Below are 12,905 nucleotides of genomic sequence, written 5' to 3' on the forward strand. Positions count from 1 at the left end.
TAGCGATAAACATTAGTGAGAACATAAATGAACTTGATTTCTGCTTTATATGAATTAGGTTAGTTGAACCATTTTTAACTTTAGTAAAATCCCTGTGGGGTTCTGACCCATTCTTTATAACAGTTTGGTGCCATTTTTCTGTTCAGCCATTCTAAAATTTGATTTTTTTGCTATGTATTTATTTATGTTATCTAAGTCTTCTTTTAGTTTTCTTTCCAATTTTAAATCATCGTTGTGATTAAATATGTCATTCAAAAGAAGAAACGTGTTTCTTTTGGCTTTTTTTGTGATATTGAATGCTAAATTGAAGAATTTTCTTTTTCAGAAGAGTCATTTAATTTTGTTTATCTAGTAAGAATCCATTAACAAACTGTTCACAAACTAAAATAAAGGCAAGTTGCTGCAATATTGACTCAGCTCTATCTCCCATCTGTGCTCAGTGAAGGTGGCATTGGGGATTTGTAAATAAAATAAAATAAAAATTAAATATGAAATCTCCTTTATTGTTAGATGCAAATACATGTGAAGTTGTAAGAAGGAAAAAATGGTAAAAATTAGAATGAGACTCATCCACTTGAATATAAAAAATAGAGAGAGAGAGAGCCATCTTAAACTAGCTTGATGTTCCGGTGACTGCAGTTACAAGTTCTGAAGTCTAATATCCACGGGATGAAGCCAAACTCCTTGGATGAGCCTGCAGGAGGACGACTGCTGACAAATTAAAAATAAGGATAAAATAAATGTGACCAAATAATTCAAAACAGCCTCATAAAAACAGGTGAACGTCAGCGTCAGATGGCAGCATCTGTCGTTGTTTGAGCTAAAGTGGACTTCATGGGAGCCAATCAAGGAAGACGCCTCTGTTGAAAGCAAAGCATGAAAAGAGAAAAAGGAATTTGCATCAATAGGTAATGACAAGTCCTCACTGGCACATTGGGGATTAATTTACAGCTGCAAACTGTCTTAACTACAAAACACAGAGGTGGCCCTATCATGGTCTGGGTCCATTTTACTGCATCTGCCAAAGGGGTTTTGAAACTTTGCAGGTACATCGAAATTTCAGGACTATCAAAGCATTCTAGCAAAGAATTGTGCTGCCTAACAAAATGTTCCAAGACAGAACAAGCTAAAGAAAAAAAAACCAAAGAGCAACTAAAAGTAACATTTAACTCTTTATGAATGCCCCTATATCAATAAATCCTGAGGAAAGACCTGAAACGACCTGAAAGGAGACACCGTAGAAACCTGAGACAATTAGAGCAGAGGGGTGGACTCGTTAGAAGGTGGCGACCTTTCATTAACAGTTACTCAATCAAAAGGTCGAACAACAAAACATGAAATTAACGGTAACATTATTGTTTTTTTTAGAATTCTTGTAAGACATACAGTTCCATTCAAGAGTAATGTTGGGTTTTATTTAACATTATTTTTTACATTAATTTAAATCATTTCAATTATTTTAAGCTGCTTTTAATTTTATTGAATTCTTCTTTTCATATTGAAATTGATCCTTGAACCAATACATTAAGTTATGCAGAAAGATTTTAGATTTTTTGTTTTACTTTTGTTCTTTTTCAAATTTGTATCACAGAGTCAAAGAAGTAAAAAAAAAACAACAGGAAGCATTTACATTTTACTGATTTAAACTCTCCTATTGTCTAAAAATCATGTGTCAGGACACGGACCTTCACTTACATGTTTCTTTTTCACAATAAAATTGAAAGTATAATAAAAATCTTGGGATTTATTTATTTAATTATTTGTTCTTTTAAGTCACTTTGACACTTGAGTTTCTGCTGCTTTCCCACTGAGAAGGACCAAAACCAGGAAATAACTTTGTTGACTAAATTCAAGAACAGAATCAAACAAAAGGCATTATGAAGATTGAAAAAAAGGCAAAAGTATAATTTTGTTTGTTCGTACAACTAGAGCAGGGATTGGAAGCTCAAACTTGATTTTATAAACTTTTTTTCTGCTGTGCTTTTTTTTTTTTTTTTTTTCTGCTGTACTAGACTGCCATCTCCATTTCACCCAGTGGTTCTCCTGGCCTCAGCTGTCGTACAGCCACTGTGACCCCTGAGACTCGGGGGGTTGGGGGGGGGGCTGTGATGGGGTCGGCCTGTCAGTGTCTCCCTCAGGGAACAGCAGTGACATTTAACTCAATATCCCAGAAGGATAAGGTTTCTCCTTCGCTCCCCTCCATCTTCCGCCTCCAGTCGACCGCTGAAGTGTCGGTAGCCTGTGTGTGCAGGGACTCCTACAGCGTAAGCCCCTGGAAACTGGGACATGCCACACCCTCATCCCAGGCTGAGGGATCACCGAACGCCACCCTAAACCACCGAGCCCTCCCTCTCAACCTGTGAACTTTATGCGTGTGCCCAGCTCTGGACAAGTGTTAAGCGCCGAGGTGGTGCACCTGCACGCATGTTATGCAACTCTGCTGAAATGCACGCCACAAAAAAAACCTGACAGGAACAAGCTTGCCCTTTGAAGACATCCCAAAGAAAGTCATGAAAGATTCAAAGAAACATTGAAATTCTGGCTGTTGGAGTAATAAAACATATTAAAAAAATGAATGCATATTCGTGCGAGGGCAAAATACTTATAGGAATCCTTGATTGACAACATCTAACTGTACTAGCAGTGAAGAATTAATTGGTGCTTGGCAATAAAGCGATGGATAAAGGAGCTATGGAGCTGGGGTTAGCAGGGTGCTTGTTACAGCATTAGCTAATAGTAATAATAGAAGTGGCAGCTGAGTCTCTGAATCCAGAATTCCTCACGGGATATAAATACAGCAGGTGACAGTGGGCCACAAGCCACAGCGCTGCTGCAGCTTTCAGGCGCTTGTTTTTTTTTCTGGTCAGAACATCTGAGCTTTGGCTCGGGCTCTCGGCTTTCATAAGATGAAAGTCGTCTTCTGAAAAAAATTGGATGTCAGAGGAGACGTTTGACTTCATGGTGTCGTCACCATCCGCGCTGGGCGACGGGGTTTTTGGGTGTTGACACCATTCCACACATTTAGGGCTGAACTCTACAGACCACAGGGGAGGCCAAAGCCAGCTTGTTGGTCGCAACGGGCCATAAACACTGCTTACACACAGCTATATTTATGCAGAAATGTTAATTCTGTGAAAGATTCAGCTAAAACTACTGAATTTAGCTCATTTTTATGCTCTCGACTGTAAAATGTTTGCAAATTAACATATTTTTCAGGGTGGAAATGCCTGAGTGGAAATGACAGCCTCACAATACTTTCACAGGCCAACTTCCATCTAAGAAGAGACTTAAGTTTCATAAATGACATTCTGTCTGAGAAGTGTCATAAACCAAATCCTTCTGGAGTTTCATAATAGCAGTTGTAAATTAAACAGCTTGCCATGTCACTCGAGCATAGCTGCAAGAACAAGTATGTCCAGCGTTTGGGGTCCCTATTTTGACGAGGCCTTTCTTATGATGGAAACCGCTGAAATTGGCCAACAATTATAACAATAGTTTAGGAGGTTTCCTCTAGTCTTCATGTGAAAAGGCAGAAATCACTCAAAAAGATCATTTAGGGGTTCAAGCTTCACTGACAACACAAGAATTCAGAAACTCAATCCACCACAGTTAGAATCTGGGGTCATATAACCTCTGACGGATTGTGACCACCAAACAGGGGCCTGGAGCCTCCAAGCTATAAATGTACAGAGGACGGTGAAGAAAGATGTGTGAACAATAAGCTTTAAAGCCAGAACAGAATAAATTCATGTTTTAAACCTAGAAAGTGCTGTAAAATTGTTGCATTTGAAACAATCATTTGCTGTCAAAAGATCAAGAAGAAATTCCTAATTTCCTGCTTTTAATAGCAAAAATTCAGAAAATGGTTTTCTTCCCCCATGATCTACCTTCACTTTTCCTGTTTAGGAAGCAAGTTTTGCTGACAGAAAGACAAATAGGTGCAAAAAGAGCATCACAAATGTCAAAGAAGGAAACAAATAACAGCAAAGTAAATAACCTTTGCTTTATTTATTTACTTATTTTATATAGGTGTAAAGTAGCTTAATAAATGTTTCCTGTTATAACCAATAATAAATTCTTTCATTTGTGTCGAAATTAGCTTGAAGAGCTCAACACTGCCTCCCTCTGGTAGACACCTGACACTACAGTCAAGATCACTGATTAATATCCTGAAAATTAAATTTTTTATTACTTTATTTATATAAATGAGGCCAAAAAGTGGTGATTCCAGTCTGAGCAACAGAAAGAGAAAAATAAGAACTACAAAAAAAATTAAAGAAAGGAAAATAAACGCATTTTAAATAAATACATGCACTAATGATATTAAACACAGAATTAATGTTACTGAAGTGACTTTTAAATTGTGATATTATTAACAATACAATTCTCCACAAGTTGCCTTTTCTTTTATTTACAAAAATTATAAAATGTAATTACTGGGGTACCTGCTAAAATTACAAAATTGGAGAAAATTGCTCCAATAATTTATACAACAAATAATTATTATAACTTTTTATGTTTCTTAAATAATTATATCATTGCATCACTAATGCAGGAAAATAGTTTTTTCTGTCTACAAGTTATTTTTTAATCAAGAAGGAAACTTGGCAAGATGTTTGTAAAATTAACAACATCTGAGATTAATGACAAAGTGTTTGTGAATGTTTGTAACATTAAGTTATAAGTCTTATTTACACTTTAATTGGCAGTTATCTGTAACTTTAGAAGATTTGTATGGGGTTAAACACAGTTGTATGTCTGAAAAAACAAAAACTTTAAAAAATAAAATTGTTAGTTTGAAATAAAATCTATTTTAAAATTTAAAAAAACATTTAACATTTGAAAAAAAGACATTTGAAACATGAGTAATAAAAAAAAAACCTATAAACCTAATCTGAGCCCAACTTTACATGGGGTTGGGGCTTTGAACTAGAAACGGCAGCACAAATTTCTTCAATTTAATAAGCGATAAAATGTTCCAAAGCAGTCTGGTGATTGACTTAATTTAAAACATTTATTTGCTGGATGCCATTTTAGAAGCAAAAATAAATAAAATATTTTATTAAAAATATCCTGTTGTATGTTTAAGACAGAAAGCACAAACCAAATTATTTCACATTAAGAAGTTTTATTTTGAAATATTATTCATCTTTATGTATTGCGGCTGTTATACTACTACAGAGTAACATTTCTAAAGTTTGATGTGAATAATAGAAGATTAAAAATAACTTCAGGAAACACTCAGTTCAGGTCAGATTCTCACTTTATTGGTCAACTTGATGAAAGACTACAAAACGAATTCACAAAAAATCTCTTTCAAGTAATCAAATCTGTACAAACCTAAACTGTACGGGACTTTTACAGCTCTGGCTCATATTACTCTGAAGAGTTGTTTGTGTTTGCTTGTGCGTGTGTGTGCGCACACACGTTTGTTAGTCCTCAGCTCCGTCCCGCATGAGGGAAAAAAAATCTCCACACGGATGGACGAGGCGCCGCGAATGTGCGCACACACGCGCAAACGTATCGGTATTCGAGATTTTACAGTACAGAGGACAGGAAAACAACATACCTCCCCCTCCCCTCTCCACAAGTGCACAGGAACATCACCTGCAGACATGGGGGGGGGGGGTCCTCAATGCAAACTCCTATCAACTCCAGCAAATCTTGTTTGTTTTTTTCTTTTTCAGTCAAAATTACTGTACAGACTGGCGCTGCGCTTTGAACCTGTCCAAGACAAGAGTGGTCAGAGAGGGGAGGAGTAGAAATCTCTAATACCCCCCTCCCCGTAAAATGTACACGTGCAGACGAGTCTGACGCTCCTCTGCAGACGAGACATAGTTGTAGTCTGCTCACCCACGCACACACTGGAACAACTCATTACATTAACTGTTTTAAGAAGTACAGATAAAAAAGGAAAAAAGCCCTGGGTAAAGGTTTAATTCTGGCTGTTTGGTGAAAGAAAGGAGAAAAGAGGTAGAGAGGACAAGAGGGAAAGATTGGAGGTCGAGGGCCAAGTACTGGTGTCATTTCTTGGTTTTCCTGGGAGGCGTGACGGGGCGACCGGAACCCATGCCCCCTCCGCCGCCGTAGAACAGCTTCTTGTCTGCAGGTTTCAGAATCTGGATGTGGGGGGGAAACAAAGCCGGTGAGCCACCAACAGCAGCACAGTGACATGTGGGGACGGCGGCGGGCGTCTCACCTGGAATGAACACATGAGGGTCTCGTCTACGCTCATCATGGCGCCAGCGTTGTCAAACTCCCCGCAGTAGTTTGGGGCGGAAAACAGCGTCACCAGCTGCCTCTTTGCAAAGAACTCATAACCGTCCTCCACCACCTGGAACAACACGCCAGTTTAAGATGATTTAAGGAACAGAAAATCCATTTCACTGACAAAAATATCAATTTGTCACAAGTTTAATAAATTGTTCTAACATTGTGTTTTTATGGCCTTTTTCTCACTATGCAAGACATACATAAAGAAAGTTAAACTTCAAATTGCGTTTTTGAGGATTTCTTTATTCAAATCGCTGTGAATCAGGAGCAGATGAAAAAATGCCATTGGAAATGGTGCGTACTGTGACGTAGAAAATATGCCAGATGGGCCACAAGCTTCCCGCTCCGTTCTGATGCATCCAGTCCGAGGCGATTAGATCCATGCAACTTTTTTGTTTTCCTCATCCAAACTGGCATCTGGATCTAAACTGTACGACTGGACAGCTCCAACATTGCTCGCCATTTTTGTTCCACCACTAATGCTGGGTTGGGGGTTGTGAGGGGCTGTAAGTTAGTGGGAGACGGTGTGGATGGTGGGAATTGGGCTTACTTGCACTAATGGTTTCACTTGAACTGCCTTTAACTGCGAAAAAACCAAACCTTATGGAGAGGCATGTTTTTCAGCACTATGGCCTTTTTAGGAACAGTCTGCCGGAGGACTTGAGGGCCGCAGAGAGCACAGATGTTTTTAAGAAAAGGCTAGAGAACCCATCTTTTTATCCAAGCTTTTACGTAATTTTAGTGTTTTCATTTATTTTGTATCTACAGTTTTCTCCCGCTTATTCAGGGTTTAACTCATTTTTTTTGTAATTTTTTTGCTTGTAACAGACTTTTGCGTCCAAAGGAGGTGCTGCAAGGGAGGAGAGGAGCTGAGATGAAGAGCACACCAGGATTCCTTGCAGGCTGCTAAGGAACATTTCATTGCTATTTCCACTGGTTCCTGAATCGCTCTAACCAAAGTTTGTTGCCCTGCATGGAGAAATCAGCTGACTCAAAGCGGCTGGAAAATGTCCTGATAAGCTGAGGAAGATAATCGCGGAGAATAATTATCCTCCGGATGAATGAATGGAGGAAACCAGCCTCTTCTGGAAGAAGATGCCCTCTCTGACTGAACTGATGAAGGAGGAAGAACGGGCTGCTGGTTTTAAGGCACAGAGAGACAGAGTGACCGTCCTAATGTGTGTATATTAACTACACTACGGTACAGTCTACTGCTCTGAACAATATTATATTCAGCAATATTTCACTGCTCTTTAAGAAATGTTATACAAAGCATCAGAAATGTTTCAGAAGCGTTTTTGATGAGTTATGATCGGTGACGGACATTCTTCGGAGGCAGGAGTGTGTGTGTGCGTGTGTGTATGTGTGTGTGTGTGTGCGTGCGTGTGTGGGGGGGTCCTTCTGTATTCCCTGCCGTCTCCGGTCCCTGACATTCATGAACATGGGGAGAATACTGCTTTCATTTGATCATGTTTCATGATTTTACACTGGATTATTAATAATTCATTTCAATACTCTTCATAGCCATGTTTTATTATTGAATCAATTATTGCTTTTATCAAAAGTTTCCTTTTTATTTTCACGTTTATTTCCGGTGCTTCCTTGGCTAGATCCTCTCCCTCTGGGTCGGCCGCTGCGGCTCCGGATGGGAACCTGCATCGCCGCCTAGAGAGGCCGGTCCTCTCCTGCGACGCTGCAGCCGTTTCCAGAGGAAGAGGTCCCAGTTTTCCAATGTTTACCTCCATCGGTTAAGGGGGCGGGAGGTGTGTTTTGCTCCTGTTGTTAGGGGCATTTGGAGCTCTAGTGGTGTCTGAACTTGTTTTTGAGGGGGAGCTGGATATCCCTCCACATCGCGCCGTGGCGCAGAGGACAAACGCATTTCTTCATGTGAAGCACAGAGGTTTACATTTAAATGTAAGCAATGATTTTTTGCATGACTATGTATTTTCTGAGTGCTACCAGCTATGCACCAACATAGATGACATCATCAAGTGGTAGTAACGTTCGGATTGGATTTACTGTTTTTTCCCATCTGTCTGCTTTTGGGGGGGGGGGGGGGGGGGGGGGCTAAATGTAGGGGTAGCAAGAAGCCATAGGGGTGGGGAATGAATCCAGATGAACTCCTCCATCAGAGGAGCCTTCAAGAGCTCGCATTGGAAGCCCCACCACAGATATGTTCACTTTAAATCATTTTATGCAGCAAGAAAAAACATTCAACATTCAATATGCAGCTGATTGTCATCATCAAAAATCCCCAACAAGGGAGCCAAAAGGGAAAAGAAATATGGAAAACTTGAGGGTGAGTCAGCCTAAAGTTGAAATTATTTCAAATTTCTGTATGTTTTGTGGCCGTTTGTTGGAGATTGAAGAAAATAAACAAACTCTTCTAAAACCGTAGGGCAGCTCCTGCGTTAGCTGTTATCAATCTGTAATAAACCTATTTCTGCTATTTTAATCTAAAGCTAATAAACCTTTTTTTTGCTGAAAAATTCCACCAAAACTAAAGTATAGAAAACTGGTGGTAATTTCCATCATTAGACCAAAGCTTAAACCTGGTCTGCAGTCAGAACTACGTCACACGCACTGACCTGATGGGCTCGACATATGAGGTCCATGTCGTGTTTGTGGAGGAACTTCGTCACCACGTCTGCACCAAAAGTGAAAGAGACGCCGCGGTCGTTCTCGCCCCAGCCCAGCACGTCTTTGTCCGGGTCTGCCCACAACAGGTCGCACAAGAGGCCCTGGTCTGGCACGTCAGTGGGACGCATGACCCGCCGGATTTGCTCCATAGACTGGAGATCTGGAGACAGGCCTGAGGAAGAGGAGCAAACCGTTAGCAACCGGATAATCCAACATCTATACAAACTAGTGCACGCTACAAGACCCGGAAACGGAAAAAAAACCTCAAATATCCAGAAGATAAATACAAAAAAATGTGACCCCTTTGGTAAAATTAAGACCATTAAGGATGAATTCAACGCAGCAATCTTGGGAAAAAAAAAGTGTTTTATGAGAACCCTTAAATAACAAAAAAAAATAGAAACGAGAAAAATAAAATCTTGGTTGAGATAGATTCAATTCTGCATAAAAATAAAAAAACTGAAAATAAGTGCTGCAATTGGATACTTGTGAAACGTGCCACATGGGCTCTACGGGTGCACTTCCTTGAGTGCCTAATGATTTTTTATCAGAGCCTGTTTACATATTTAGACCGGCAGTTCTCAGTGATACCAGATAGATGAGACTCAGTGTCAACAAACTTTTGCAGAAAGAAGTTCACGCCACCTTTTTTTTTTGATCAGAAGAGATATTTTCTCATTTGATTTGTTTAAATTTACTTAGAATTGTGGTGTGAAATAGATTTTAAACTCCACAATATGAATTCAGCTGTTATCTTGGTCCCTGCTAAAATAAAATAAAAAATAAAAAAACTCAACCTGACCTAAATAAGTGAACATTGTCCAGGAGTGTCAAAGTCAAGAACACGGTGTGTGAACATTATATCTAAAAACAAAGCTGCTGATATGAGGAACCCAAGGACATATAAATAGGGTCACTCACACAGCCCTATGACTCTTATGTTGACAGAAACAACAGAGCAGAGGTGTGTTTGTGTGTGTGCGCTCCTGGATGGAGGCCAAATCAGCTGTTATATGAAAGTACCTCCATGGCAACAGAAGATCTTTTCATCGACAATCGCTGCCACCGGCAAACAGTTGAAGCAGTCGGTGAAGGTCTTCCACAGCTTTATGTTGTATCGCCTTTTACCTGTGAGGGGGGGAAAGCCAATCACCTGGTTACAATCTAATCTTGGAACTCCAGAAAAAAAAAAAAAGAGAAAAGTAACCAGCTGTAGCTATTGTACTAGATTAGAAACAGCCCTTGCATAATCCCAGCTCTGTGCACAGGAGAGGCATGTGATTAACCACTGCTCTTACTGCCTGATCGCACTTGTTAACCTGAAGCTCTTGGACTAAAAGATTGTTTATTGTTGCGACTATTATGTATCGTGGAACTTCGGATCACAATCAGTGGCTTTTATGATTAATTTCAAAGTCATCTAAGAACGGAAAACCAAAATAAAATGATAAAGCGTGCTAGAAAATGAAAACAATCACAATCTGAATGTCATTTTTAAAAAAGCAAACTTTCTGTTTTACTTACACTCGTCATAGAAACCATATATTCTGTTAATAGAGGCGCACTCGTGGTTTCCTCTCAGCAGAAAGAAATTTTCAGGGTATTTGATCTTGTAAGCCAGCAAAAGGCAGATGGTTTCCAGGGACTGCTTGCCTCGGTCTACATAGTCACCAAGAAACAAGTAGTTGCTCTCTGGTGGAAAGCCTCCATATTCAAACAGCCTCAGGAGGTCATAGTATTGTCCATGAACATCACCTGGAGAGGAGAACGGTTCACAGTTTGGGTCATGGTAGTGAAAGGTTTCGTTGAAAGTTTCTGCAGAGGACTACAGTTACAATAACAGAGCCTCAGCCGGCAAAAGAAAAAGAGCGAAATGCAAACTCAAACATACATAAATAGTGGAGAGAAAGGCAGAAATTCAGTCAAAGGTGGGATAATCTACTTGTATTTGCACAACAAAGATAAAAAACTATAGTGTAAAATATTAAACCAAGCAAATATAAATCTAAATTTTTCTAGATAGCGAAAAAGCAAAGTTCAAAATGTTCATTAGCGTCATAAAATAAATGTAACCACCTGCCTCCCCTTAGCCTAAACACATAAACAACCATGATGTTCCAATTCTCTTCCCTCTGAAGAACATTTTCATGTCTTACCACAAATCTTGAGGGGCGCCTCAAGTTCCAGCAGGATTGGCTGGCTGAGGAAGATCTCCCGGGATTTGAGGCAGAGGCCACGGATTTCATTTTCTGTCAGCTGAACATTTTTGCCAGGTCTGGACCCTTTCACTGTACAGAAATAAACAAAAAAGAGACAAGTGTTAAAATTGATTTGAAAAACAATGTAAACAATTAAATTATAAATTTAATAAAAAAAATTAATACATAATTATTAGTACAAAGGTAAAACAAATTCTTAGAGGTATAACAAAATACTGTTACAACAGAATCTTTACTGTCACATTTTATAACATCATTACCCATTTTATATTGTACCTTTTAGAAATATTCAAAACATAATAATTACAGAATAAAAAGTGATGAAGACAGAATAAGTAAATTCGTTTCATTTACTTACTTTTATGTGTAAACGTTCTTATTTTCAAGTCTAACTTTATGAATAAATAATGCTTTTTTGGGAACTATTCAGACTGACCTCTAAACAGAGACTTGTTTTGTGGACAAACTGACTTGACCATATTTACAAGGATTCTTGCACATATTTGGGATTCACCAAACACCCATCCAAATTGGCGTCAAAAACAAGTACAGATACCGAAATAATCATAATGTAATGATACAATAAATATAGTAATAAAAAAGCACTGCGAATAATAACATCAATACACACATCATATAGACAATTGCAAACAACAATATGTGCCTAAGCTTACTGGTACAATTTTTAATACTAATCAAAATGAAAAAATGTTTATAGTAAGGTAAACAGCGAATAAACAGAAAAAAGCGACCATGTTAAATTTAATAATGTTGTAAAAATGCCAAGCAAAATATTGGGATTTTTCTTTTCCAAAACACATATATAGATAAACCTGAATTTTAATTTTAAAAGATTCCACCATTAGAATGAATATCAAAGGAAAAGTCGAACTGTTTTCTAAATATACCACAATTAGACTGAGACAATTTTGCAAGACGCGGGAGATGATTAACTTGCTAGCCTAGCACCGGTGGCTATCGTTGTCTTCTGTTAGCTAAAATGGCACCGAATGAACAAATATCGCCAGAAATGTCTTACCTTCTAGCAGACGTTGTATAATGGAGTCGATATTCAGCTTGTCGGCTTCTGCCATGCTATTCCCCTCTTTCGTCGGGTTTGTTCCCAATAGTAAAAATTCGAAGCGTACTGTCGCTTACCGATTTAGTTAGCCTAACTACTTTTGCGTTAATCGGCTATCGTCGTTAGCCCGCTAGCTAGCTAACCTTGGGGAATGATCGACAACCTCAAAATTTGAGGATTGAAACGGATTTGTTAAAAATATGATGGATGACATGTGCTGCACAGCAAAAAACCTATCTATATTTCAGGACAAGATTTTTGAATTGTTTGATATCAGTATTTCCTCGTTACGTCGCTGTTTCTTTCGTATCTACTAACACCATGCCATCGACCAAAAAAAGAACAGAAGATCGTTAGCTCAAAGAAAGGTTGAACGGAAGTGGCCTGTCTGTTTTCGCGTTGCCATTGGTCCACTTTCCAACATGGGCGGGACTTTTCATTCAATCTTGCTTCTGATTGGCTATTTTGAATGTCCGTCAGTATTAACTTTTCTCAAAAAAAAAAACCCCGCAGCGTAAGGAGGACAGTCGTTTCCTGATATTATCAAAGTTTAGACATATAAATAAAATAATATCTTTCTTAAAACAATCAAATAATAAACTATTTGTGTGCACCCATCCAGAAATGTTTGACTTTGGTCAGCTTCGTTTTTGTTGCGCAGTGAAGCAACACCCACGGAAGTGACTTTGATG

The 12,905-nt window shown here is 38.8% G+C and overlaps 1 protein-coding gene across 1 annotated transcript; it reads right to left on the minus strand.

Moving 5' to 3' along the window:
* Nucleotides 1-5,245: 5,245 nt before the first annotated feature.
* On the minus strand, nucleotides 5,246-12,895 carry ppp1cab (protein phosphatase 1, catalytic subunit, alpha isozyme b). The gene is made up of 7 exons (XM_020712293.3): nucleotides 12,172-12,895; nucleotides 11,070-11,201; nucleotides 10,438-10,668; nucleotides 9,937-10,041; nucleotides 8,862-9,085; nucleotides 6,200-6,334; nucleotides 5,246-6,119 (listed from the first exon to the last, which is right to left on the minus strand). The coding sequence occupies exons 1-7, from the start codon at nucleotides 12,224-12,226 to the stop codon at nucleotides 6,024-6,026; spliced, it is 978 nt and encodes a 325-aa protein (XP_020567952.1). The 5' UTR covers nucleotides 12,227-12,895; the 3' UTR covers nucleotides 5,246-6,023.
* Between the last annotated feature and the right edge of the window lie 10 nt (nucleotides 12,896-12,905).

Source organism: Oryzias latipes, chromosome 19 (genome assembly GCF_053564925.1).
Source record: "Oryzias latipes strain Hd-rR chromosome 19, Olatipes_Hd-rR_3.1".
NCBI lineage: Eukaryota > Metazoa > Chordata > Actinopteri > Beloniformes > Adrianichthyidae > Oryzias > Oryzias latipes.